The sequence below is a fragment of the Oryctolagus cuniculus genome, chromosome 14 (genome assembly GCF_964237555.1).
Source record: "Oryctolagus cuniculus chromosome 14, mOryCun1.1, whole genome shotgun sequence".
NCBI lineage: Eukaryota > Metazoa > Chordata > Mammalia > Lagomorpha > Leporidae > Oryctolagus > Oryctolagus cuniculus.
Genome location: NC_091445.1, coordinates 17,512,912 through 17,539,518, shown reverse-complemented (window position 1 = coordinate 17,539,518; position 26,607 = coordinate 17,512,912). Strand labels below are relative to the sequence as shown.

The window sequence follows — 26,607 nt, the reverse complement described above, 5'->3', positions numbered from 1 at the left end:
GCCTCGCGCCAGCCCCGCGTTCCCTATCTATTCACGCCCCATGCTCTCTCCGCACGCGGCGGCTTCCGCGAATCACACAGCGTAGCTCACGTCTCCGCCACTAGCATTCAATCCAAGTTCCCCGGACTAACCTGGCGAATTCCAACCTGGCGGCCCACGTCTCTGCCTCTGGTTCCAGATCTTCGCCTCTTGCTCCCCGGGGTGACTTGAAGAATTCCAAGGTGGCTTACGTCTCTGCCTCGGCCTGCACTCGCGGCTTCATCCTCCCTAACATTTTTCTCTACCCGGTATGTTTCCCTAAGTTTTCTTCCAACAATATTCCTCCCTCATTTCTCCTGGCCTCTCCCCACAGTCCGTATCCAAGTCTAAGTTTCTTATAGGTTTCACTTTCACTTTCAACCTGCAGTCCGTATCTGAGTTTAAGTTTCTTCTTGCTTTCACTTTAAATCCTAACTTCTTTCCCACAGTCCATATCCGAGTCTATGTCTAGGCTTTCAATAGCTTCTTCCGGCACCTTTCTCGTCCAGCTTTCCCTAGGCTGTTTGCTAGTCTCTCTCTCCGATATTTTCCACTTCTTCCTGTTTCTTCCCTCTTAAGTTTCCTATCCGAGTCACGGCACCATTATGTCGCTCCCCCTCTTCATGGAGGAACGACACTAAACCCTGCCTAGGCTTCATATCCGAGTCACGGCACCATTATGTCGCTCCCCGTCTTCGTGGAGGAACGACACAGGACCCTGCGCTGTTCTTTCGTCTGCTCGGCCCTCCCCGGGTTTGCTGCTGGTCCTTCCCGGGTTGGCTGCTGGTCCTTCCCGGGTTGGCTACCGTCCCTTCCACCTCCATGGAAGGGCGGTTCCCCCTGCCACATTCCCCACTTCCGCAGGGGAGCGGCACACCGCCGGCCAGCTCTCTCGGGGGCAGCACAGGTGTTCCCCTTAGATGTTCCTGGTGAATGCCGTCTCTCTCCTCCTTTACAGTCCTCCTCCGCCAATCCCAACTCGGCTGCCCACACGCCGAGTACGCTGCTCTCCTCCAATCAGGAGTAGGTCCTACAGTTTATTGGTTGAACTGGAGGCAGCTGCGTAGAAGCTGTTTTCTCCTCTCCCAGCGCCATATTGTGGGAGAGCAGATGCATAGAATAAGTCTTAATTCCAGTAACTTAGTCTAGTCCGAGTTGCTCCCCACACTGAGGACACAGGTTTTGGTGTCTAAGCACAGGAGAGGGGAAAAGCATTGGAACTCATTTCTGAAAAGTGGTACCATAAGGTTATGCTTGGGAACACTGGGCATATTGAATTGTGGAAACCCAGAACACAGATCCCCAAATTTTCTTTTGTTTTCATCAACAGATTTTACACACTAACTGCCTGCCCTCTGCATCAAGTCATTAGTAATTCATGTGTTCATTTGTTCACCACATATTTGTTGAGGGTGTACACTATGTCAGATGTACACTGTGTGCTGGAGATACAAAAAATCAGTGCTCCAAATGCCTGTGATCCAATGGAGCTCATTTTATCTTCGTGGATGGTAGTAGTTACACAGATGATGTTCAAAACCAATGATAGTGGTTGACTCTGGAGAGTGATGGAGGAAATTCAAATGGATGCATGCATTTTAGTGTCTCCCAAAAGAAGGGCTTCAATGCCCCTACCCTCCAGGACCCACAGTCCATATTTGGGAACCACTATGTTGAAAGGAGTGGTTGCATGGGCCCCTTTCACCATCACCAAGGAATGAATGTGTTGTACCAGGTCACCCTGGGACAGCCTGCTTTTATACTTACAAATATTTTTAGAATTTGTACTTTTGTAATAAAATCAAACTGGCACACTCAGTCTTGCCTTGGTGAGTGCAGCCTGCACCCTCACTGTAGGCATTACTGTCGAAATGAAATGGAGTTTCACGGTGGGATTTCAGAATCTTTGTTTAATTTTATCCATATCTAGGCACACATAAAATCAGGTATTACATTTTGTGAGAGAACTGTGGAGAGTTTTGATTAATTAAGAAGAAGCAAACCCTGTAAGGCAGTCCTTATATTGAGAATGGGAGTTTATTGTGCCTTTGAGATGAGCAGAGTACTAGAAGGGGCTATGGAGAGAGGGTCTGTTTAAAGGTACCAGCTTCATATTTGTAATGCCTAATGTGTATGTGGTTTGACAGTTTTTGGAGCCCTGCTCATATTTTTCTTCAAATTATATCTGAGAGTACTTCAGCAAGTTTATGGAAACTGGAATTAAAAGACAAATTAATCTTGATGCAAAAAATTTCAAGAGTCTATGCATACAAGGTGTCTGAAAAAGTTAATGGAGAATGTGTATTATGAACAAATTTGCATGGGTTTCAAAAATTTTCGCATCAAAATCAACTTATCTTCACTTCCATTTTCCATGAACATTTTGAGGTATTCTCACAGATTCTAGTTATTAACTGCAGTTGCAATTAGACAAAACAGGGAGAATGAAGCCTACCTTCATCATAAGATGGTCAAGTCTTACGTCATTTCCTGAAGATGAAGAAGATTCTACACTGGGAGGATTTCTTGTAGATGTATGGCACTGACTTACTTTCCCTGGGAATCCTCAGAACAATATAAGCTCCATTTTTAGGTCATGATTGGTGTCATTCATCAGCCTACACTCAAACGACAAAGTCTAATGAATGTCTGAGTATGTAAGTCCAGTCCCTCTTGCAAGTGTAGTGGAGAAGGTGTAGGCGTTACTGTCAAGCAGCCTTGCTTGGAATCCTGAGTCCATTCCTTGCCGATTGTGCATCCATGAGCAGCAACTCAACTTGGCAATTATGATTTTCTTTATCATTGTAGGTAGTTTGAGAGGTATGGGATAATACAAAAATATCTCCATCTCATAACTGGTACCCATTTCCTTAATGCCTTCCTTGGAGTCCTTCATCCCTTTCTAACATCCTAAAATTGAAACTTGTCAACAAGAGAGAATGTGGGACCAAGGAAGCTCAATTTGAGATTCACGTTCCCTAAGTGCAGTAGACCTCGTATAAACTCTTAGCAGCATTTGTGTCTCTAAAGCTAGTTAAATCAGTCAGGATCATGGATCATCCTTGATACGGTTGACCAGATAATACAAAGAGAAATGTCAGATTAATCTCTGTGATTTATAGCTTGAATTAAATTTACATATTCAATATGCAGGAGTTTTTGGTAAATAACAGGACAAGGTTACAGATTTAAAATCCAAAGATGGCATAATGATAAGAAGAAAGTAATGGATTACGCCTTCAACATAGAAGGAAAAACACTTTGCCCTGATTTTCCCATGTGACCAGTTTCATTTAACTTGTCTTTCTTTAAATACTTTCTGATGTTTCCTTGATCAAGCCTCTTTCTTCCATAGAAAATGTGTTCAACATAGACCAACCTGTTTCTCTTTAACAGGGACGAGTGATCCATACGTGAAGTTTAAAATTGGAGGAAAGGAAGTTTTTAGAAGTAAAATCATACACAAGAACCTCAATCCTGTTTGGGAAGAAAAAGCCTGCCTTCTTGTTGATCATCTTAGGGAGCCATTGTATATAAAGGTGAGACACTGGTTTGTTTTCTCTAATGGAATCTGACATGGAAATTTCCATGCGTGGTTTTTTTTATGGTGTCTGTCTTTCCGATGGGATTTTTCTCCAGGGGTGTATTCTGATCTTCATGACCCTATTGCGCATGTGATGGAGGTGGGAGTGCAGAGAGGTGAGCTGACCTTCAGGACAGGACTGCTCCCTGTCCTTCGGGAGGATTTTGCAGCACAGCTCCTCCTGAGCGGTGCTGGTGCTGAGTCAGCGCACACTGGGAGCCTGTGGATGGGTGTCCATGTGACTTAGCGCGCTCTCTCTTTCCAAATACGTTATTTAAGATTTACTGTTCCTGGAAATGTAGTTGAAAAATGGGTGTCATAAAACGATAGGTTGGGGAGTAAACCAATGAATAAAAGCCTGTCTCTCTCTCTCCTCCCTCTCCTTCCCTCTCTCCCTCCCTCTCTCTCTCCCTCCCTCTCTCTCTTCCTCCTTCTCTCTCCTTGTTTCCCTTACTTTCTCTCTCTCCCTCCCTCTCTCCTTTTCTTTCTCTCTGTTTCCCCACTCTGTTTCTCCCTCTCTGTCTCTCCCGTCCTCCCCCTTTCTCTCTGTCTCTCCCTCTTCCTCCCTCCCTCTCTCCCTCTCTCCCTCTTGGTTGCTCTCTTTCTCTCTATACCTCTCTCTGTTTTCAAATCAATTATTTTCAAATCAATTACTCAATTTTTTAAAAAATGCTGTTAAGAAAGTGAGAAAGAATTTAAGGAAGTTACAAACTGAATGCTTGTTAGAATCTTAATTCTTTTCTTGTTTTCAGACCTCAGTTCTCTTTCATTCATATCTCTGCACATTTATATTGGGTGCTACTTTGCTCTGACAGTCTGTTCAGTCACCCAATCCTTTTCTGTTACCACAATACTCCAAGCTCTCCCTTTCTCTAAATTACCACAGTCGCCACTTGAGCCCAAGTCTCATAGGATCACTCAGCAACTGGGCTTTTTCCTTCCCCTCAGATCAGCATTGTGTTGCCTCCAGTTGTCTCCCTCCCTCACACAAAGGAAAAGGGAATGTTCAAGATGACACTGACGCTACGGCAGAAGGATGGGTGTTTGGCTTAGAGGTTATGCCACTGGTGGGGACACGTGAGAACCTTATTGGAATGCTTGAATTTGTACTCGGCCCCAGCTTCTGACTCCAACTTCCTGCCAGTGCCTACTCTGGGAGGCGGCAGGGATGGCTCAAGTGGTTGGGTTCCTGCCACCCAGGTGAGCGTCCTTGGTTGAGGTCCCAGCTCCCAGCTTTGGCCCTGACTCTACCTCAGCTGTTGTCTACTCCCAGCCGGGGAGTGAACCAGTGGCTAAGAGCTCTCTCCATCTTTATGTCTGTCACTCTCTCAAATAAATTCATTAACTAAAAGTTTAAATAGATTTTTAAAAGAAAATTATGGCAGGATAATGTATGAGTGATGTAAAAAGAATGCATTACGTATACAGTTGCTAAGTTCCTGGAAATCTTTGTGGATAGAAGTTATTAAAGTGGACGGTGGCCACCAGAAATCAGTGTATGAGGTGTGTGTAATTATCAGTGTGAGAGTGTTCACCAAATAGTCATTAATGTGAGAGTGTTCATAACCACCCTTCTCCCACCAAAGGGGAGACTTTCATGGTCCAAAATGTTTTTTCCTGCTCCTTACTGCTCGAAAGAAAAAGCCACAGGAGGAAAAACCAATTAGCTTCTTTATCAAGAGCCGCATTGGGCGGGGGGGCGGGGGGGTGGGGGGGGAAAGAAAGAAAAAAAAAAAGCCAAGTGGGTTGTGAAGGAAATTTTACTGGGGGCAGATGGTCAGGCGAGATGTGTTCGAGCTGCTGCAGCTGGGGAGAAAATGGACGCAGAGAAACAGGTGCTAACAACGACAGCAGCCAACTGTTTGGATCTCATTACTGTCACTTCAGAGAGAAATCATGAAAGGGAAGGAATTCATTTTTAATCACTTCCATTGTGGATCCTCCCTTCTCTGGTGGGTTACTGCTCCATATAGGAAACATATGGATCTGCACTCTTTTTAGTTCAAATTTTATGTGTTTATTAGAGGGAGTATGAATGAATGACTCTCCCATACTCAGACTCACTCCCCAAACGCTGAAACAGCATGCGCTGGCCTGGGATGAAGCCGGGAGCCAGGATTCCATCCAGATCTCCCCTGTGACATCACCTGAGTCAGCACTGCAGCCTCTCAGGGTCTGCTTTAGCAGAACAATGGATTTAGGCGCTGGAGCCAAATATCAGGCTAACGAACTCTGATGTGGGATGCCTGTGTCTTAAATGGCATTTTTTCCCATTTTATTTGAAAGGCAGACACACACACACACACACACAGAAGAGAGAGGTCCTATATCCACTGGTTCACTCCCAAAATGCCTGCAACAGCCAGATCAAAGTCAAGAGTTTTGAACTCAATCTACTTCTCCCACGTGGGTGGCAGAAGAAATTGTAAAGCCACAATTTAACTTAAATCTTGCAGAAGAAGACACATGGTGAATTGTGCAAGACTTGTCACTTTTTACATTCCTACATAAGAAAAAGTGATTAGGTAAATAGAAATCTCACCGTTTTTTCTAATACTAGCACAAACTCAAAATAATATTCTATGCAATACTTTATACTTTTGTGTTTTTGAATTGATTTTCACTTTCTGTAAAATTCATGGAACTTCTTTTGACAAAATCTCTTTTATTTGTTTCTGTTCTCTGTGTTATAGCCTGATTTTGGACACTCAAATATCTAAAGGAAAAATGTTGGTTGAAGTGATATTTTAAGCTACTAGGATTTCAAGAACATGGCATCCTTTTCTTTTAAGATGTACTTTTTGTTTGTAAGGTAGAGTTACAAAGAGAGACAGAGGCAGAGAGACAATTCCATGATTGATTCACTCTCCAAATAGCTGAAAAGGCCAGGGCTGGGATGGGGCAAATCCAAGAGCCTGAAACTCCATTCAGGTATCCCATCTGGGTTGCAGAGGGAGGCCCAAGTATTCGGTCCATCATGCATTGCTTTCCAAGCTGCATTAGCAGGGAGTTGGCAATGCAGGGAAGTAAACCAAATTCCCACACAAAGATTGGAGCTCTTTATTTGTCTCTCAAATAAGTAAATAATTTTTAAGTGACTAACATGACATTGGAAGTTATTCTCCATATAAGCAGCCAACATTGGAAGAGAAAGTTGCCTAACATGGGTTTATGGGAATGTCCACATGGATGATCAAAGCAAGACCTTGTCAAGATTCTAAAACTGATATATAGGCCAACATCAAGGATGCTTGTCCATAATTTCAGGATTGTTGGCAAGGGTGACTTTTTAAAGATTTATTTTATTTGAAAGGCAGAGTTAAAGAAAGGCCGAGACAGAGAGAAAGAGAGGTCTTCCGTCTGCTGGTTCACTCCCCAGGTGGCCCCAATGGCCAGAGCTGAACCTGTCTGAAGCCAGGAGCCAGGAGCTTCTTCCAGATCTCCCATGCAGGTGCAGGGACCCAAGGATTTGGGCCATCTTCTTCTGCTTTCCCAGGCCATAGCAGAGAGCTGGATCAGAAGTGGAGTAGCTGGGACTCAAACCAGTGCCCATATGGGATACCGGCATTGCAGGCAGCAGCCTTACCCACTGTGCCACAGTGCCGGCTCCAAGTGTTTGTTTTTGTCTCTACCTCTCTTCCCCCAAATGTAAGCTCCAAGAAATCAAAGATATAGAGTGTTTTTTCACTGCTGATTCAATTGCCTAAAATAGTACCTGGCTCATTGTAGGTGCTCACCAAGTATTATTCAAATAAGTGCATGAATCATTTGAACTGCCAGTCAAAACTCCCTGAAGCCATAACTACCTATGGACATGGCCAGCATTTGAGCTAAAAATTCCTGTTCATATTGAGTTATGTTTTCTATGACTTGTATCCAAAAGCACTTTAATGGATGCACTTCCTGATTCAGTTTTCTTTGGTAGACCATTGAATCAAGATGAATTCATTGTTTAGAATAAGATATGAACTCACTTGAAAATAGAGAGAGGTATTATTGAGTTCCAAGCAATCCAACATGATGTTCCCTAAAGTTTCTGACTCACAGCAGAGGCTCTGTGGCAGTGAGACTCTCATCTGAATTATTCATGTTTGAGTTCCCTGGGCTCCTCTCAGAGTGGCTGCCCAAGATATATTTGCTAAATTTAAAACATGCTCTGTTTCTAAAACGCAATACAAGATTTGAATCTTGCCTCTTCCCAGCCCTAGGATGTAGGGGAAAGCAATGTCAACGTCTTCCCCTTCATATTATTTATCTGAAAAAATCAAAATAATACCCAGTTGACTGGGGCATGTAAGAATTCAAACTTTTTAATCTATATAAACCTGTAAATGTTGCATAAGCATTAATTAGTATTAGCTGTACTTACTGTGACTTCCTATTTCTGTAGCCCCAGCTTGCCTCATGCTCCCTCTGTTGAGTGGTTTGTAGACTTTTGAACCAAGTGGCATCATTTCATAATGAATGGGTTCTGGTGTGTCCATTCTTTACCATGTTTGTGCCTTTGCCAGTTAATGGGAATTGAGAACTAAAGCAAACATCAAGCCATTAGGGTAGAAGGGAAGACAATTTGGAGATTAGATCACCCCGTTGGGCCATCTACACAAAACTATTCCCTGGACCCCTGGCTGCTATGTGTAGACGGTTCCCCAGGCATTCTTGTGAATCAAGTGCCACCTGGCCTGTCCCCAAGATTTCAAGCTTTAGGATTATATGAATTGAAGAGATCATACATGAGAAATTTTTCTAATGTTTTGGTATGCATTTATGGCATAGAATATAGTACTGCTGTCACTTGCAAATATCATGGTGTCCATTGCATAAGATTTGCCATATATGCATGTGATAGGCCACCGAGTAGATGGCCAAAGCTCAAAAGGGTAATTGATCAGGGAGAATATTTATAGCAGGAGTGCTGAGCTTTCCACAGTATATGCATTCCTGAAAGATTGTTCGTAAAGCAATGACTGCGAACTGAATAAGTACAAAAGACTTTAAGGGAACTTAGTACTTAAATAAATCTCCTTAAGATACTTCAAATCTAAGAATCCTTTTGTAATGCAAAGTATTCATCTTTTGTCTAAATGTCATTTTTAAACATTTTTAATGGAAGTATACCTGTACTAAGGGGGAATAAAATAGCAGAAGCTGAACCTACTGTTTCCTCTGAGCTTTCTAACTCTTATGCCGAGAACTGGGTACAGGAGCACCTAGTGCACAGCTTCTGGGCCAGTGGGTACTACTGATGCGCTCCGATGCCTGGGAGGCTGCTGATTCTCTCAGCTTTGTGGATTCTCATACCCTGGAGAAGCCAAAGGCCTGGGTCGTCTGTTCATGAGCTGACACCTGTTCATGTTCATGGACTTCAGTACTGAATGCAGCTATTAGCTATTTGAAAAGTTCAGGAAACCAAGGTCTAAACTTCATCTAAGCGCATTTCTCATTTCCTCTTAAAGGCTTTCCCTGATGCCCCTTCTTCTTTCTTTTCACGATCTCTTTTCCCTAAGGCTCTTATCAAAAGTTTTAATTACAGGAATGGACATTTGGCACAGCAGTTAAGCCACCCACATCCTGTAGCAGGAGGCCTGCGTTTGAGTCCTGGCTCTGCTCCCTGCCCCAGCTACTTGCAAATGCACATCCTGGAAGGCAGCAGTGACAGCTCAGCTCTGGGTCCCTGATGTCCATGTGGTAGACCCTCATTGAGTTTTGGGCTCTTAACTTTGACTTGGCCCAGCTCTGGCTGTTGCAGGCATTTGGGGAGTGAACCAGCAAATGGAAGATCTGTTTCTGCCCACTCCCCCAACTGTGTGTGTGTGTGTGTGTGCGCTCTCAGATTAACTGAATAAAATTTTTAAATTTATAATATCACCTATACCTTTCCTTCTTTAACCTTTGTTGTCTTTGCTAAAGAATGAGCATTGACAGTATCAATTTGCTCACCACTGTTTACTCAATACCTAGCATACGATGAGCACATAATGAGTGTTTTGTCAGTATGGGCTGAGGGAATGAAGGAAGGGGAAAATTACTACACCGATGGTGGCTGGCCTGTTCCCATTTACTGGGAGTCCTTTGGAAATGACCCTAATCAACCAGGCTCTGGGCTGTCTCTCTAGCTGCCCTTCCATTCTCCGTCTCTCTCATTGACATCTTGCCTATCTGACGACATATTGGTCCCCTCCTTTGCTTACTGTTTGATCTGTCTGGAGTGCCGTTCCCCATACAGGATGGACTTGATCCAACCCAGTGTTCAGGAATCTGCACAAACACACTTTCTCACAGGGGTCTTCATGGACTCCCTATGTCAGATGTCAACTCCCAACACGCCCCTGAGTCTTTTCATGGCTCCATAGCTCTCATCACTGAACTCAACATGTGTCAGCATCTATGTGTATGTGTGTCTGTTTGTATGTGTGTGTTTCTGTGTGTGTATAAATTGACTGTCTCAGCTCCTCACTAAATGTAGTATTCAAGAAATCAGAGACTTTTCCCTTAGTCTGTTACCTTAGTAAGAATGAGACAATGCAAGACGCAGGCAAGGGAGTGGATGAAGAACATTGACAGAAGGAAGAAATGAATTCTCTGTTTTTCTTATTGTTTTGTTGTTAGTTATTAATGTGATCCCTTAGTAACTGTTTATGACAATAAAATCTTTGATTTAGGTTTTTTAAGATATATTTATTTATTTGAAAGTCAGAGTTCCACAAAGAGAGAAAGAGAGAGAAAGGAAAGAGAGAGAGAAGAGAGAGGAGAGAGAGAGGAGAGAGAGAGGAGAGAGAGAGAGAGAGGAGAGAAAGAGAGAGAGAGGAGAGAAAGAGAGAGAGAAAGAGAGAGAGTCTTCCATCCATTGGTTCACTCCCCAACTAGCCACAATGACTGGCGCTGCACAGATCTGAAGCCAAGAGCCAAGGAGCTTCCTCCGGGTCTCCCCACTGGTGCAGGGTCCCAAGGATTTGGGCCATCTTCCATTGCCTACCCAGGCCATAGCAGAGAGCTGGATCAAAAGTGGAGCAGCCGGGTCTCGAACTAGCGCCTATATGGGATGCCTGCACTGAGGAGGCAGCTGTATCTGCTACACCACAGCACCGGCCTTGATTTAGTTTTAATATAACTTTGCAAAGTGCTTTAATTATAATATCATGATTTTTATTTATTTGCGTTGTGTTTTTAAAGATTCATTTATTTGTTTGAAAGGCAGAGTGACAGAGATCTTCCATCTGCTCGGTCCCCAATGGCTACAATGGCAAGGGCTGGTCTAGGCCAGACCTGGGAGCCTGGAGTTCTGTCTGGGTCTCCCATGTCAACGGCAGGGACCCAAGGACTTGAATGATCATCTGACGTCTCCCAGGGTCCACAATAGAAGAAGCAGCTGGGACTTAAACAAACTGGACCTGTGATATGGGATGTCAGTGTCACAAGTGGTGGCTTAACATGCTGTACCACGATGCTGACTGCTCTTTGTGTGTTTAAAATGGCGTTTTCCTATAATCTTACAGTCTTTATCTTCAGTTACCTAAATATGAAGAACTTGTATTATCATCTCAGTACATCATGAAAAAGCTGTTGAATTTCATACTGATGTATGAAATTTTGCCTTCAGCCGATGTCAATCTCTTTTCTGTGATATGCAAAAAAAAAAATTCTAAGCCTGTTTCTCAGATTTTTTGAAGATTTACTGTATTCCATTTGATTTTGTTCCATCTTTGTAAAAGCTCCATTTCATATAAATCAATAATGTTAAGTAAAACAATGCAATGTAATTTCCTTCTGAATGTTTTATGAGCCCTTAATAGTCCAAAGCACCAAAGCAAATTTTTAAGAATTGAAAGTAAGGAGTTCTATTGTTTAGAGTGACAGAGACAACTATATTTTATAATCAAAACAGACATTTTTATCTATTTGTTAAGGAAATGGAACCATTTGTAACAATGCGTTGTCTCTTTGGCTTTGTAGGTATTTGATTATGATTTTGGCCTACAGGATGACTTCATGGGCTCGGCCTTTCTGGATCTCACACAATTGGAGTTAAGCAGGTAACTTCTGGATGGTTGTCATATGGCTGCACCTTGCAATACAGCTGGGCCTATTAATGGAAAATTCCAGCCCACCTGGGTTCTCATCACTGTTCTGTCTTTCATGGCTGTGAGCCTGCCAGCCAGCCAGCCCTTGTCAACTCCACCTTTCTCACCTACCCAGGTGCAGTGAGAACATCTTCTTTGACTACCTCATTCAACAGCAGCTCTCCCTTAGTAAAATCCATGGTCACCTATTCTGGGCCCTGACACGGTGCCAAGCACTAGGAATCTGGAGATAAAGGATGCATTTCTTGGTCTGACATTGCTCAGATGATCATAAAGAGAAAGATCTTCATCCATTGGTTCACTCCCCACATGGCTGTAACGGCTGGTGCTGGGCCAGGCCGAAACAGGAAACAGGAGCTTCATCCAGGTCTCTCATGTGGGTGGCAGTGACCCAAGCACTTGGGCCATCTTCCACTGCTTTCCCAGGTGCATTAGAAGGGAGCTTGTTTGGAAGTGGAACAGCCAGGACTTGAACCAGTGCCCACATGGGATGCTGGAGTCACAGACAACAGTTTTACCTACTATGCCACAACACCACCCCAGATTAATACATTTTAAAATCCCAAGTTGGTGTATGCCCTTTCACTCTACTCATCAATCACTAGTCTCTGGGTGTGGTGCATGCATAATAATAGTGGTCATATAAATACTTATGCTGCTATGGAAAGCAGTCAGTTGTGTGTTTCTTTGCAAGAAAACAGTAAATGAGTATCCTAAAGCAATTGCAAAGGTTCTTGAGTCTTTACTGTGTAATCATTGTAAATATGTAATGAGGTTTCCCCATTATTTTTTTAATTTTCCGATTTTTTTCTAATCATTACAAGAAAATAAATCTAATTATAGCCCTGTATTTATAGAAAGATACTAGAGGATTTCAAAAAGTTCATGGAAAAATAGGTTTTAATTCCTCTACTTCATGAACTTTTTGTATTTTTTAAAAATTTTTATTTATTTGAAAGGCAGAGCTAGAGAGAGAGAGAGAGAAACAGAGAGAGGGCTTCCATCCGTTGGTTCACTCCTCAGATGGCCACAACGGCTGGAACTGGGCCTGTCCAAGCCAAGGAGCCAGGAGCTTCTTTCACGTGTCCCATGCAGATTCAGGGGCCCAAGGGCTTGGGCAGTTCTCTGCTGCTTTCCCAGGCCATTTGCAGGGAGCTGGATCAGAGGTGGAGCATCCAGGATTTGAACCAGCACCCATATGAGATGCCAGCACCACAGGCGGTGGTTTTGCTGCTATGCCACAGTGCTGGCCCCATCCACAGACTTTTTGAAGCACTCTCTTTTCATGCATGTGTATGCTCTAATGCCTAATGTGATTCTTAAAATAAAAAGAACAAGTTGTTACTATCGAATCACAATGATTATTAGTTAATTTTAAATTAATATTAGAACAGTTCGTATCATAACTGATATAACATGCATAGTAGCAGTCTGACAGGTTGCTTATAGTGCAGCTAAAACTCTGGATACCAGAAAATTGTATTTTTCATTCTATCACTCCTTGGCTTGATAAATTAAGCATCATGTGAAAGATTTCTTACTATCATAAAATCTTAGCATTGAAACATACCTGTGGTTTTTATTCCTGGCTGTGGGAGGAAATCATTTGGGGAGCTTTATAAGTACATAGACTTCGAGCCGCCAGCCCTGATCAACAGACAGAGTCATTGGGGTGGGGGTCAGCTCGGGAATATGCACTTTGTTCAAGCTTGCCAATGGATTTGGATGTTTGGCCAGGATCGAAAAACTCTTGCTTTTACCCAGCATCTAGACCTTCCCTGCGTGCTTCATACATGCTTTGTGGGTAGAATGAATTCCCTTCTGCCAGCTTTTTCAGATTCTGGGTATTCCATAGACCCTTAGGTTTGCAGGACACTAACTCTACAGGGCACTAACCCCTGTTCGACATTAATTGAAATATGCAAGCAAGGTTATACATTGGCAGTTGGATATGCATTTCACATTGTTTTTTAAAAGTTATTGTGTACAATATTCATGGACTCTTCATTAGAGTTGCTTATCTAATTCCAAAGCCTATGTTACCCAATTCTAGATATTGATTTACTTGTCGTTTAGCATCCAAAAATGTCTTAGGCATACACTTAAGCAGTTAAAAACTAAAAATATCATTTTAAATATCAAATATCCTTTTCAATAATTATGCCTTTTTTGAATTATGCCTATAATGTATGAGAGTACACGCAATTAGAAGATAAGTTTAGTGGTGGGTGTTTGGATCAGCAGTCAAGACGCCACTTGGGTTGCCTGTATCCTATAATGAGTGTCCAGTTGAGTCCTGCCTCCTCCCCTTATAATTCAGCTACCTGCTGACCACACCCTGGGAGAAGGCAGTTGATGGCTCAAATCTTTGGCTCCCTGCCACTCACTTGGGAGACCTGAACTGAGGTCTGAGCTCCTGGTTTTGACCTGACCCAGCACAGACTATTGTGGGCATTTGAGGAATGAACCAGCAGATAGAAAATATCTCTGTGCCTTTCTCTTTCTCCCTCTCCCTCCTTCTCTCTCTCTCTCTCTCTCTTTCTCTTTCTCTCTCTCTACCTTTCAAATAAAGTACAAAAAATTTTTAATTGATTTTGGTGCAAAAAATTTGAAATCCATGCATAGTTTTTTTCAAAACATACATTTTCCATGAGTGCTTTGAGGAATCCTTGTATGTGGGGCAAATTATGTTTTCTCTTTCCTCTTCTCCCATTCACCTGTTTAAGTCACACTCCTGTTTTAAAAATCCTAAAGGACTAAAAGCAAGTAGTAAATAAATGATACTCATTTTATAGCTGGACTCAAATTTATAGAAAATACTTGATTCTTCTCTCTCTGGGTTTAGAGCTCAGAGAGAAAGGACTTACAGGTTTTTCAACAGTGTCATAGTTCCTTGGCCTTTTCAGCAATTTTCTAGAACCCTGTGAAGAGTAAAATTTATCCAATGTATCAAATAATGCCCAATTGACCCACAGACTATTGGATAAATTAATACTCTTAATTTGGTGATATCTTCATAACAAAACTTGTGCCAAGAAAGTAAAGGAGGACAAAGTCACTTTTGTTCTTTAAATAATAAATCATTGGTAAAAGTATATTTTGGTTTATTATTTAACTACTGCTCACAACCTAAGTATTTTATATCACAGGCCCACAGATGTGACCTTGCCGCTGAAGGACCCTCATTATCCTGACCATGATCTTGGAATCATTTTGCTCTCAGTGGTTCTCAGCCCTAAAGAAGGGGAATCCAGGGATGTGGTAAGTTGCCCCACAGCCTCATCTGAGCTCTCCTTTCCTGCTCTCATTTGTTCAAATGTTGTGAGCTTTCCTGTGACCCAGAGATAGCATTGAAGAGAAGCTGCGTATGAAATCCTGGCCTGTCCTTTGTTCTGTGAGTATCCTGCCTATCACCGGTCCCTGCTTATTCCGTCTTTTCAACTCAACTTCCCTGTTCCACACTCCGGATCAGAACCTCTTGTTGTAAATCAGGTGTTCCTTATCTGTCGACTTGCATCTCTTATCGTAAGATTTTTATTTCTCCATTTCAATGATGTCTTCCACTCAGTATTTATTCAGTGAATACATTTATTAGGGAATTGAGTATTGGGAATATTAGTGAATTGAATATTGGGAATTCCACATTGAGATATACGGACCCTACTGTTCTAACTGTGTTACTAAGTATACCATGACAAAGAAGAGGCGCTAAAATTATAACAGAGTTTCTGCTCTCTGGTATTTGTTTACTGAATGCTAAGTGACTACTCGTCTTCTGGATGAGCTTGCATACCGGTATCACTCATTTGTTAGCACTGCTGTCTTCCTTGCACACCATGCTGCTATGAGAAACTGACAAGGGATACTGAGAAGCCAATTACTCCTGTACTGTGTAAGTGACATTGAAAAAGATCAGTTTCGATCCACATCAGTATGCTTACCAGTGCACCTGCTGCCACATTTTACCAGAGATAATTTATTAGGCTCACTGTGCATTCATATACCTGGGAACTACTCTAACCAGCTCTGGTTATGACATATTTTAGTGATAGGCATAATTTTTAAGGCAAGTTCAAGTATCTGTTTCAGCAATGTGTATTTTGCTGTTCTAAAAGAATGCCCAACTCAAGTTGGTATATATTGTCTGCTGAAAAGGTATCGGCGACAGGTCCCACAGCTTGCAGGTGAAACTAGTGAATTCCAGTTTCAGCTTTGGAAGTGTTCTAAACTGATTGAAAAATCCACCCTTTCAAGAAGTATTGCTCTTCATTCTTTAAAAAAAAAATGAACACATAAATTCATTCATAATATTTGCTAAATATGGTGAAAATTCCACACTTTATTCACTGAGGAAGAAATTTTTCTTTTCAACAACTATTGTCAAATACTACCTACAGTGAGAACTTAGCATGGTGAAATTATATACACATGTGTGCTGAGGGAGAGCTGAGCGAGGAAGATTTTCTAGAGAATGTTTAGAAATGGAAGCCCATCATTTTAGAGAGCATGAATTCAGTAGATATTATTTAACTCAACACACACAAAGAAGTCTATCCTAGCTGGCCAATCATGCATAGGAATAAGTTATAAATATTGATTTTTGCTCTGTTCAAGTAATTCTGGTATTCACTAAGAGCCTGCTATAAACTAGTTCCTGTGCTAGATACTAAAAATAAAATAGAACACTGGATCCAATTTGGTGATCAAATAATAACAGGAAAAAGTATAAAATGGCAACTTTTTTTTTTTTTTTTTTTTTTTTTTTTGACAGGCAGAGTGGACAGTGAGAGAGAGACAGAGAGAGAAAGGTCTTCCTTTGCCGTTGGTTCACCCTCCAATGGCCGCCGCTGCAGCCGGCGCACCGCGCTGATCCTGGCAGGAGCCAGGAGCCAGGTGCTTTTCCTGGTCTCCCATGGGGTGCAGGGCCCAAGCACCTGGGCCATCCTCCACTGCACTCCCTGGCCATAGCAGAGAGCTGGCCTGGAAGAGGGGCGACCGGGACAGAATCCGGCGCCCCCACCGGGTCTAGAACCCGGTGTGCCGGCGCCGCAAGGTGGAGGATTAGCCTATTGAGCCACGGCGCCGGCTCAAAATGGCAACTCTTTTAAGTGCCATGAAAGTTAGCCATATATTGATGAAGAGCAATTATAGGAAAATTTGTTCCATTCTGGAGGACAGGTTTTCTACAAGGAAGTCAAATGGAAGCTAGAGTACAAAGTGTGAGGTGGAGCTAATAAGGCAGAAGCCAGGAAAAGAGAAGGCATGTCAGAGGAAACAATGCATGCAAAAGCCCTGTGGCTGGAGATCATTCCAAGAACTGATAAGCACTGGAGCTTAGAGCAGGTGGAGGTCAAGACCATTCAGAGATCTTGGTGCTCGAGGCCTCTGGAGTGAGAGGGAGCTCAGACTCTACAGAGTCCATTGGCCTTGCTAAGGTTTATGGTCCTTTCCCAAGAGCATCGAGGAGCCATTGAAAAAGTCTGCCAATGGGAAGTCTCAATCATATCATTTGTCTTGCAATATCTCCATATTTCTGCATTGTAGAAAACAGATTGAAGGAGTAAAAATGGGTAATTGGAGACCAACCAGGTTGCTGTTCTGTGGATCCAAGTGAAAGATGATGGAGATTTGAATTAGACCTGTCAGAGGATGAGATGGAGGAAAATCTGTAGGCTTATCTGTAGGAAGTAAAACCAACGTAACTCAGTGATAAAATATTCTTGTGTTGGGCTTCTTGTTATGTTAATGAAGAGCAGCACTTCATAAATGAAAATACTTAAGTACCTGAGCTCCTGTGTGTCCACCAAAGCATCCAAACGTGGCAATATTACTGGAGATTGCAAGGGGACAACAGTTGCTATCGTCTTTTGGGTGATTTGATGTTGGATAGTTTGCTAAATTTTCATATTAAATATATCCTTATTAAATACTCTGGCCTCAAACTGAGCATTTGGGGGATCCAGTCACTGTTAGGAGATCTGATGATTAAGCTACTGAGTTGTTCTAAATTATGTAGAAATAAGTGTCAGCACAGGCAAAGTCGTTCCCAGCATTATTTTTTTCTTCACAATCCTTATAAAAATTCTTTGATCCATGAATGCTCACAGTTTTTAGGTACACCTTCCTCATTATAAAAACATTACCTAAAAATATTGTAGCGCATGGGAGTGGATTATTACTGAGTTTTCAAATATGAATAGTGGAAAAAAATGAAGAACTTGAAGGAGTTACCCATCAAAAATCTGGTTTTATTTGTCTTCTTTGCTCTTTTTTCCTTTCTCTTCATCCTATCTCTACAGCCACATCCACACTTATCTAAAGAGTTCACCCTGATATCCTCATGCCATTTTCTTGACTCAAATCCTTAGGCTACCCTAGATTTTTGGGAAGAAATTCTTTACTGCCAGGTGTTTTTCATTCCAACTTCTCGCCCTCCCCTTTCAGAGCCCCTGATGGTCCTGGATTTATCCCGTTGCCTCAACTGGGATATGAGGTCCTTTTTCCTCCCATTGTATGGTTGACACTGCCTGGTTTCTTCTTCATCAAATAATCAAGAAGCTTATCCAGGGCTCAGCAAGGGCACGGAGGCCACAGTCTTTCCCAGAGCCAGCCTCTGGCTGGGAAATACTTCCCATTGTGACCTCTGTCACACTCAAGGGAGTAGAGAGAAGGGTGATCCGTGGGGCTACGCTCGCTCATCCCTGTGGGTGTCATCAAAGCTGGGTGGGTCCTGGGCCTGGTTGTGGAGAAGCCAGCTGGGTGAGGGGGAAGGCAGATGGGAAGAAAGGTGCCCCAAAGGAATCGTCACTGGGATCTATATCCTAGCTAATATGTTGTCTAGGATTTGAATGTAGGTTTTGAAATGTATGCCTTGCTCTATGAAAATTCCCAACAAACACATACAAACTTGCTTTTTATTTCTGTGTTTTGTTTTGGCCTATTTGCCATTCTACGACTATTTAATTTAAATATCTAAAACTAGTTATTAGATTTATGAATGCCCATCATGAGGTTTTGAAACTCTGAACAAGGACTATCTGTAGGCATCTATTAAAATAATTGATCATTTGCCAGGCATCGTGCTGGGTGTCCCATCCTGCCTCCTTTTTCTTCCATGTGTCCGGTGCCCTGATTCCCAGAGACTCACGATGAGGAGCTTTGCATCTCCCCAAGAAGCAACACGTGCTCCCTCACTCACAATCCCTGTCCCAGCCGTAGAAACTCCTTCACGGTTCACCATCTCTTTAGTTTAAGCCTTCTTTGGTGTCATCGACCTACCTAAAATATGCCTGACCTTCCCCTCACGTCCACCCCATATTCCTTCACTTCTAGGGATCAGGGGATATGTGCATAAAACCTTTCTTCCGGTGACTCCTCTCGAATCCCAGCCTAAGAACCTGGTTGTTGTCCAGTGGGTTGGAGGTGAATCTTTGTGAGGATTGGAAGGGATGCTGACAAGGACCAGGGGAGATATTTTAAGTTGTTTGCTCTTGCTTCAATATTCAAATCCCTGTGGTTGTCATATCTTAACTCATCATTAAATAATTTAATTTTTGGTTTTAATTTTTTTAAGATTTAGTTATTTATTTGAAAGGCGGAGTTACAGAGAGGCAGAGTTACAGAGAGGCAGAAGTGTATGTGTGTGTGTGGTGGGGGAGGGGTCCTCCATCCGCTGGTTCACTTCCCAAATGGCCACAATGGCTGGGGCTGTGCCAGTCTGAATCCAGGAGGCTGGAGCTTCTTCAGGTCTCCCCCATGGTGCAGGGGCCCAAGCACCTGAGCCATATTCTGCTGCTTTCCCAGGCCATCAGCAGGGAACCAGATCATAAGTGGAGCAGCTGGGACTTGAACCAGTGCCCATATGGGATACTGTGGCTTTACTCGCTATGCCACAGCATCAGCCCCCATTTGTAAATTCTTAAAATTGGTGTGTTAATAATGATCATCTGCTTAAATCAATCTAGAGGGCTCAAGGCTTTCTAATGATGGCAATGAGTTATAAGCCCTTCACTGTATTTTCTTCATTTTTAACATGTCTTGTGTTAGCCAAATGTATTTCTGTGGGCTCTATTTGAAGTTTTGTAGTTAAAAACAATCAGAGATCCAGCCTATCTTCAAATTAAATTTTCATATGCCTGAAATACATAACATATTTCTGCAGTGAAAATGGCATGCTGAATTTTCACAAATTACCCAGCCACAAATCTTATTTTGAGAAATTCAAATTAAAAATGCAGAAAACCAGAAATCAGTTATTGAATATGTCTCAATCCATTTAATATTCAGAATGGTATATTGGGAAGGAATAGAGGGTTGTTTTGTGTTTGCTCTAGTACACTACAATTAAAAGAACAGTTCTGTTCTCTTCAATTATTAGCTTACAAATAATTTAAGCCTTTGGGACGGATGAATTTTAGTTCAAGAGCCACACATTTATTCTTATGCCTGTGTTTATAAAACTTTGCTAAATATTTTATGTGTTTTAAAATGGAGAATGGAAAAGATGAGTTTCAAGAGCCTCTAACAGATTAATCCAAACAATCAAATAGGACAGAAAACATTAATGTTAAGCAAAATTCAATTTAAAAAAATAGGCAGAAATGAATAACTGGAAATACAGAGTACTTAGCATTACAAAGTGCTAAGATTTCTAAATTACTTATCTGGTGGGTTTTTGGGCACTGTTAAATACTGACAATGCGTTCCATGAATAATGCAGTTGAGATGATTTCTCCTTGTGTGGATTGCCAGTTTGGGAAATGGTTAACACTGAAACAGGAGTTGAAAAGCTTCCTAACGCCTCTAAAACAGGCAATGTCTAATTAAAGCCATTGAAGACATGTGTTACGAGTAATAGCAAATATATTTCAGTTTCCTATCGTAAAATCTTCTCCATTGACTTCAGGATTGAGTCTTAAAAAATCCAGATGTGAACAAATGTGCATTTTTCTAAGTCTCCAGCATTGTGTGTATAAGAAACCAAAACCAATGTTCACGGGAGCATGCCAAGAGCTGCATGGCACAAGTGTCACTTCTGTCTTGGTTGCATGTCCTGTTCTTTAAGCTGCTAAAATGTGTAATGCATAAATGTGTGTCCTATGTATGGTATTTTAGTCTGATAGTGTGTTTGAGTTCTTTCTGGCTCTTTTTCTAGCAGAGTTCAATCCACAGCTTTCTTCATTGGAGAATCTGTGAAATAAAAGTGAGTTAATTTGTGTTACACACTCTGTTAGATAACCTAGACCTACAAATTGCTTGACTATGGTTTAAGAAGTAGAAAATTCACAAAACATATGAACTGCCCTAGTTGATTTTAATTAGTTTAGAAATATATGTTTCATAGTGGTTTATTTTTTGCATTTTTCACAATTATTATGTAGTCAAGAAATATACACCTATAAAAGTTGAATATGTATATTTTAAGACATATATTCTGTATTTTTTGTGTATATAGTAACTATATAATTGCCTTAGAAATTCACTACAATAAAAGATGAAAGTAAAAAATTGGATTCAGATTGTGGAATCTTAAAAAATTCCCTTCTGCTGTTTTATCACCAGCCATAGTTTTATGCTATTTATTCCTTTTATTGACTTTAAGTAAGGCTTAGCTGCTAATGAGAAATTTGAATTATACTATAATAATAACATTCAATACTGGCAGCTTTAGAAACTAGTTCATATGTTTCTCAGCTGAACTTAAGATCGTAGAGCAAAAAATTCTACTCTTCTAGAATTTGCTACATCTCCTGTGCGTAACCTTCCATAAATAATCTTTCTGACATCTCACAGTGCTGTTAGTGATATTGATAATATATTTATCAAAATTCATATACTTTTTTATCTTTCTAATATTGTCAGTTTTATTGAGCTTACCTTAACCCAACTATTATTTAAAAAAAAAAAAAAAAGCTAAGGGAGGTGCTTAGGAGTAGAATTCTTGAACCCATGGTGGATTTGGCCCAAGAGGCAGGAATTTTGTTATAAAATCTAGGGTCATTCTGAGAGTCACTGAATCTAATAATAAAATTTTAGGGACTGAATCAGGAAATTAATGAATTGGTTCTTGCAACTTCCAAATCTTTCACACTTATACTTAGGGAAATCACTGACATTTTGCTTGTAGCAGTTTTTCCATCTGAAAAAATAAAACCATACATCCTGTTGATAATGCTGACTCTGAGATGCAGGAAGAGTATCAGCCTTCTGTTTTGTCTTATATGTGGAAGATGAACTGTATGCCGTGCTTCTGAGTCAAGGGCATGACCTTGCCTGCAGTATTGAATCCTTGTGTTACCTGAGATTGCATTCTCCCTAAGCCTCTTTCTCAGAGTGCAGTATCTCCTATAGAATATAAGTTTATAGTAGTCTTAGATGTTAGATGAAGATGATAATTCTCCTGAATGAACAGATTTTACTTTTTTGTTTATTAATCTTAATTAACTTGAAGTATTGTCCTTAGGAATTACTGCTCTCTGTCCACTGGACCTCTGCTTCCTCAGAAAGTTGGGCATTTATTACCCGACTTCCAACAGGCAGTTTTGTGAATATGATGTGCTGGGGAAGCATTTGCTTTCCAGTTGCCTGTTGGTGATGGTAGAAAAAGTACTATTAATGATTATGATAATTGACTTAATATCAGCCACAAGCATTTATTATATGTCTATTAGGTGTCCATCCCCATTCCTCAATGGAGGAATTTGTTACTTTAAAATTAGGTGATGTTAGTACTCAGAAAACATAAAATAATCTCTTAATAGCATTTGATAATGATGGTTTACAACTTCCTGTATTTGGTGGGGGTTGGCGGAATGATGAGAAAGTTATTGTAACCTAGGAAGTCTATTACTCTTCCACATTTTGGTCAATATTTAACACAGAATATATGAAGAGAACAAAACTCACCATTTACAGAGAGAAGGAATGTGTCATTACCATTGACAATTTTATGATTTTCCTAATGCCTACCTCTGCATAACTCCATTCTCTTGGTTTAGGTTAAAGATTGCCTTAGTCATTTTATGTCATGCCTTAGATCTCTTCTGTTTTGTATTTTTGTAGTCTGTGAGTGATTTCTGAAAGGGCCCATCTCTACGTTGAGTTCTGCTGGAAAAAAAAAAAAAAAGCAGTTGTTAGAGGCACCTGTGCATTTCCTTGCTAAACAACCATAGCAATCGTTTCTATAATCCATGTTCTTTGCCCCAAGCAGTCCCGATTCTCTGCTTCATCTGCCTTAAGGATGATAGTAAAATGAAGACTAAGCAAAGAGGGTAATCAAGAAGCTAAATTCAGTTAGGAATTTTTTAAAGTGAAGAGAAGAAAGACAATAATATTTAGCTTTTATGCTTTACTTTATTCAAGACACCAGTGATCTTAGACCTAATTCCAATCTCCAGAACCTGGATTACAACTTCTGGCCACGTGTCTTCCTTAATGACATAAACAAACAAAATTTAAAGGAAAAATTTTAATTAGAGACTTAACTGGAAGACGTATAAATAGTCATCACCGTATGTAGCGTTTTTCTCTGTTGAAAGCATTTGAAGACGCTGACGTAGTTAAGATTGACTGGAAGCAGCGGCAATCCTAAGATCCCCCCAGAAGAATAGTCTTGAAGTGTGTTTGAAAGGAGAAAATTATGAGATAGCCACTGAAGGCGTGTGCCTCCACAACCTGCACCGCCAGAAGGAATGCTGGTGAATCGCGAGACTCAGTCTCTTACTTCCCAGTCAACATAGGGTATTGAAAATTTCCATATCACGAAAAGATATTGTCCCATTATTTTATATCAAAAAAAGATAAAGTAACTGAACTCTCACCAGAAAGACTGCCTGAATGTTAAAGGTGCTCATTAGTCCTGTATGCGTGAGCAGCAATTTTTGTCTTGTGTAGTTGTTGCTGGAAACTGTTGGCTGTTTGAAAGGCCTAATACGTGTTGCGTTTCCACTAGAAAACAACTGGCTGCCCTATTCTGTACTTGAGTGAAAGATAATGAAAATGCTTTATTTCGTTTGCAGACAATGCTAATGAGGAAGAGTTGGAAAAGATCAAGTAAGGTAATTCTTAGCATGTGATCTTTCAGCTTTTCTTGTTGAGAAGAACTATCAAGTGCTTTCCCGAATCTCTCTCATACCTCCTCAAACTGTACCACAGAATTCCATCACTACTCAATGGTTCTTTTTTTTCCCCATAAACGTTAAGCAAATCATGCAATGCTTTTTAAGTGAGTAGAAATCACACTGATCAACAGCATCCTCAAATCATCCTCTCGCTAATCTCTGGTCACTTTTCAATGTCATTCTCAGCATCTGATCTCTGTTATGTGCACAACAGGGTCTAGAAAATCGCTTTGCTCCAGGAGTAAAACAATGAGGCCGGGGCAGGAGGAAAACTCCAGACAGAAGAAAAATCCACGCAGTGTTTTGTTTCTGTTCACAGAGAGTGGAATATGAGGTTTTCTAACTCAGAAATTCCTCTCTTGCTACATCTTTGGAGATACAATGAGGACAGTTTTCCTTCAATGCCTCTTTCACTTCAAGAACTAAATGAATCTTGGGAGTGAGGGAATGTATGGTTCTTGTAACATACTAAACCCTGGCTCCTTAACTTGTAAGATGAAGAAGTTATAAAGTTGGTTTTGGATGTGGTCAGTGGTGGTCTACCCCACTCATGGACACAGAAAAATAACAAGAAGCTGAACTTTGTTGTAAATAAGCCTCGAAATAATCAAAGGGATTTTACTGATAAAAATCTTGTTGGCTCAAATTTCTGCTTTAAAAGTCAACGTTTTTTTTACATTGTGACTAATTTTTTTAGACCCTGGAACATACCAATCGTTTTTCTTCCATTCTGATTAAATCATGCTATTACTTAAGTTCTTCTTTGATTTTGTCATCTTTATTACTATGATTTAAGAAAAAACTACTTCTATTGAAATGTTTTTTTTTATATTTGTGATAATGTCTTAATCTGTTTTTCTTAGTAGAGTGGTCCCTGAAGTATTATAGCATTAATAACCAAAAGGTAACTCAAAATACATCAGGCCCTCATTAATAATCACTTTTATCGTTTTAATAACATCAAAAAACTCTTAATAAGAAAAGTAATTGAATGTTTCTGACTCAGTACTCACTGTGTTTTTAACTAAAGAAAATTAATTTCCAAGAAGTTTTAAAGAAACTTTTTAGTTTTCATATTTTTATTACTTTTTTCTGTGATTGTACTTTACAATTAATGTTTTATTAAAAGTATATGTATTTTATCACTTCTCAGCCTTTTGGCTAAGATCAAGTGAAAAGTATATGTATTTTAAAACTTAAAACTTTCCTTATCCTTATTCTATTTATGAAAAAAAGTAGCAGTACATCAGTATGTAGCAATATTCTCTTTTCCAGATATATTTAATTTTTAATGCTAGCACAGGATATTACACAGCAGTCAGTATTAGTAAGGATGATCCATGTTTATTGTAGCTTAAAAAATAACAGAAATTAAGATTCTCCTTTAAAAATATACTCTTGATTTATATTTAATTTTAATAATAAATTACATAAAAATAAATAAACGAATTTTCCTTCAACGTACAAAAAATTTGAAATGAATAAGAACATCTATTTTTAACTAATTTTTTAAAGATTTATTTATTTACTTGAATGTCAGAGTGAGTGAGAGAGAGAAAGAGAGAGAAAAAGCAGAGAGATGGTCCCTCCACTGGTTCATTCTGCAATTGGCCATAATGTCTGGGGCTGGTCCAGGCCAAACCCAGGAGCCTGGGGCTCCATCCTGGTTTCTCACGTGGGTATTAGGGGCCCAAGTGCTTGGACCATCATCCACTGCTTTCCAGGGAGCTGGATCGGAAGTGGAGTAGCCCGGGGCTCAAAAGCATCACTCACGTGAGATACCAGCCTCACAAATGGTGGCTTAACTTTGCCAGCCCCTCAGTATTTATATAGCTACAAGTCTTGGAGTTGTTCTGTGCTGCTAATGATCCATTTATGCATTCACTCTAGTCTGTTTTCAAAGCTTGCTGGTAAAGATAAAGAATCCCTGTATCTAACTCAGTGCTCATTTAAGTGTGTGGTAGATTATATTTGGTACATGTGGCTTTGGGGTTTTAACATAAGGGTTTTTCAATTTTGTAAAATTTACTGGCGATACTGAGTGCTGAGTTCACTGACTTGGTTTTTTTCCTTCAAGAACGGACGGAACACTTGCTCGTTCATTCAGATTTTCACTGTGCTCCAAAACATGTGCCCATGTTTGTCTATCTCAGTGTTGTAAGAGTTCAGGGTTAAAGTCACAATCCAGGGAAGGCTTAGCATTCCAGTTACTTCTTAGTTCACTATCCTTCTGCACTGTAGCTGGACTCTGCCCCCAAATCCTTTCTTCTGGTACACTCTGCTTCCTGGAAAGCTAAGGGATAAGTCACTAACCCATGTAGTTCTCTAAGTTTTACTGAGTCCCTGTTTGGTGCAAATGCATCCCTTTTCCAATTACTTCAAACACCAGAATGCCTGCATCATCCCCTTACAGATTCTTGACCGAGGAAGGAATTTTCCTGTTTTGTTTTAGCAAAGAGGGTGTCATTAATTTGCATGATATTTGAATAGGGTTATCTCACACTGGATGTAGCTTTGCTCCCAGACAAAGGTGAAGTTTCATATACACACGTACACTTCTCTCCCTGGGCATCTTGACTTACAGGAATGAGCTCTCTTGTGTTGTTATGGCAGGGGTCAGTCATGCGGCCTTTCGTCTTGGCATGCCAAGGGCATGTGTAGAACCTGAAACTGATAAACGTGGCCGCACACACTGAGAGCTGGACAGCATCGGTAGAGATTCTTCTCAGTGTGGAGATCTTCCTCCTGGACTTGAGTTCTTTCAGAAGTCACATAACTACAAAGGAAGAAAAATTAACTTGACATT

General features: G+C 40.8%; 1 protein-coding gene across 17 annotated transcripts in view; it reads left to right on the top strand.

Moving 5' to 3' along the window:
* MCTP1 (multiple C2 and transmembrane domain containing 1) overlaps positions 1-26,607 on the top strand; it is a 627,604-nt gene that overhangs the window by 364,318 nt on the left and 236,679 nt on the right. For 10 of the 17 annotated variants that reach the window (XR_011381924.1, XR_011381925.1, XR_011381923.1 and 7 more), the window contains 4 exons: positions 3,415-3,557; positions 11,555-11,634; positions 14,832-14,943; positions 23,700-23,738. Coding sequence is in view for 9 of the 17 variants with exons in the window: in XM_017344604.3 (XP_017200093.3) it covers positions 3,415-3,557; positions 11,555-11,634; positions 14,832-14,943; positions 23,700-23,738 (374 nt within the window). In the remaining 8 variants the exon portion in view is untranslated. Of the gene's footprint in view, positions 1-3,414; positions 3,558-11,554; positions 11,635-14,831; positions 14,944-20,836; positions 20,885-23,699; positions 23,739-26,607 lie in introns of all 17 variants that reach the window. The other 7 variants (XR_011381926.1, XM_051853978.2, XM_070056467.1 and 4 more) reach the window with 2 other exon arrangements.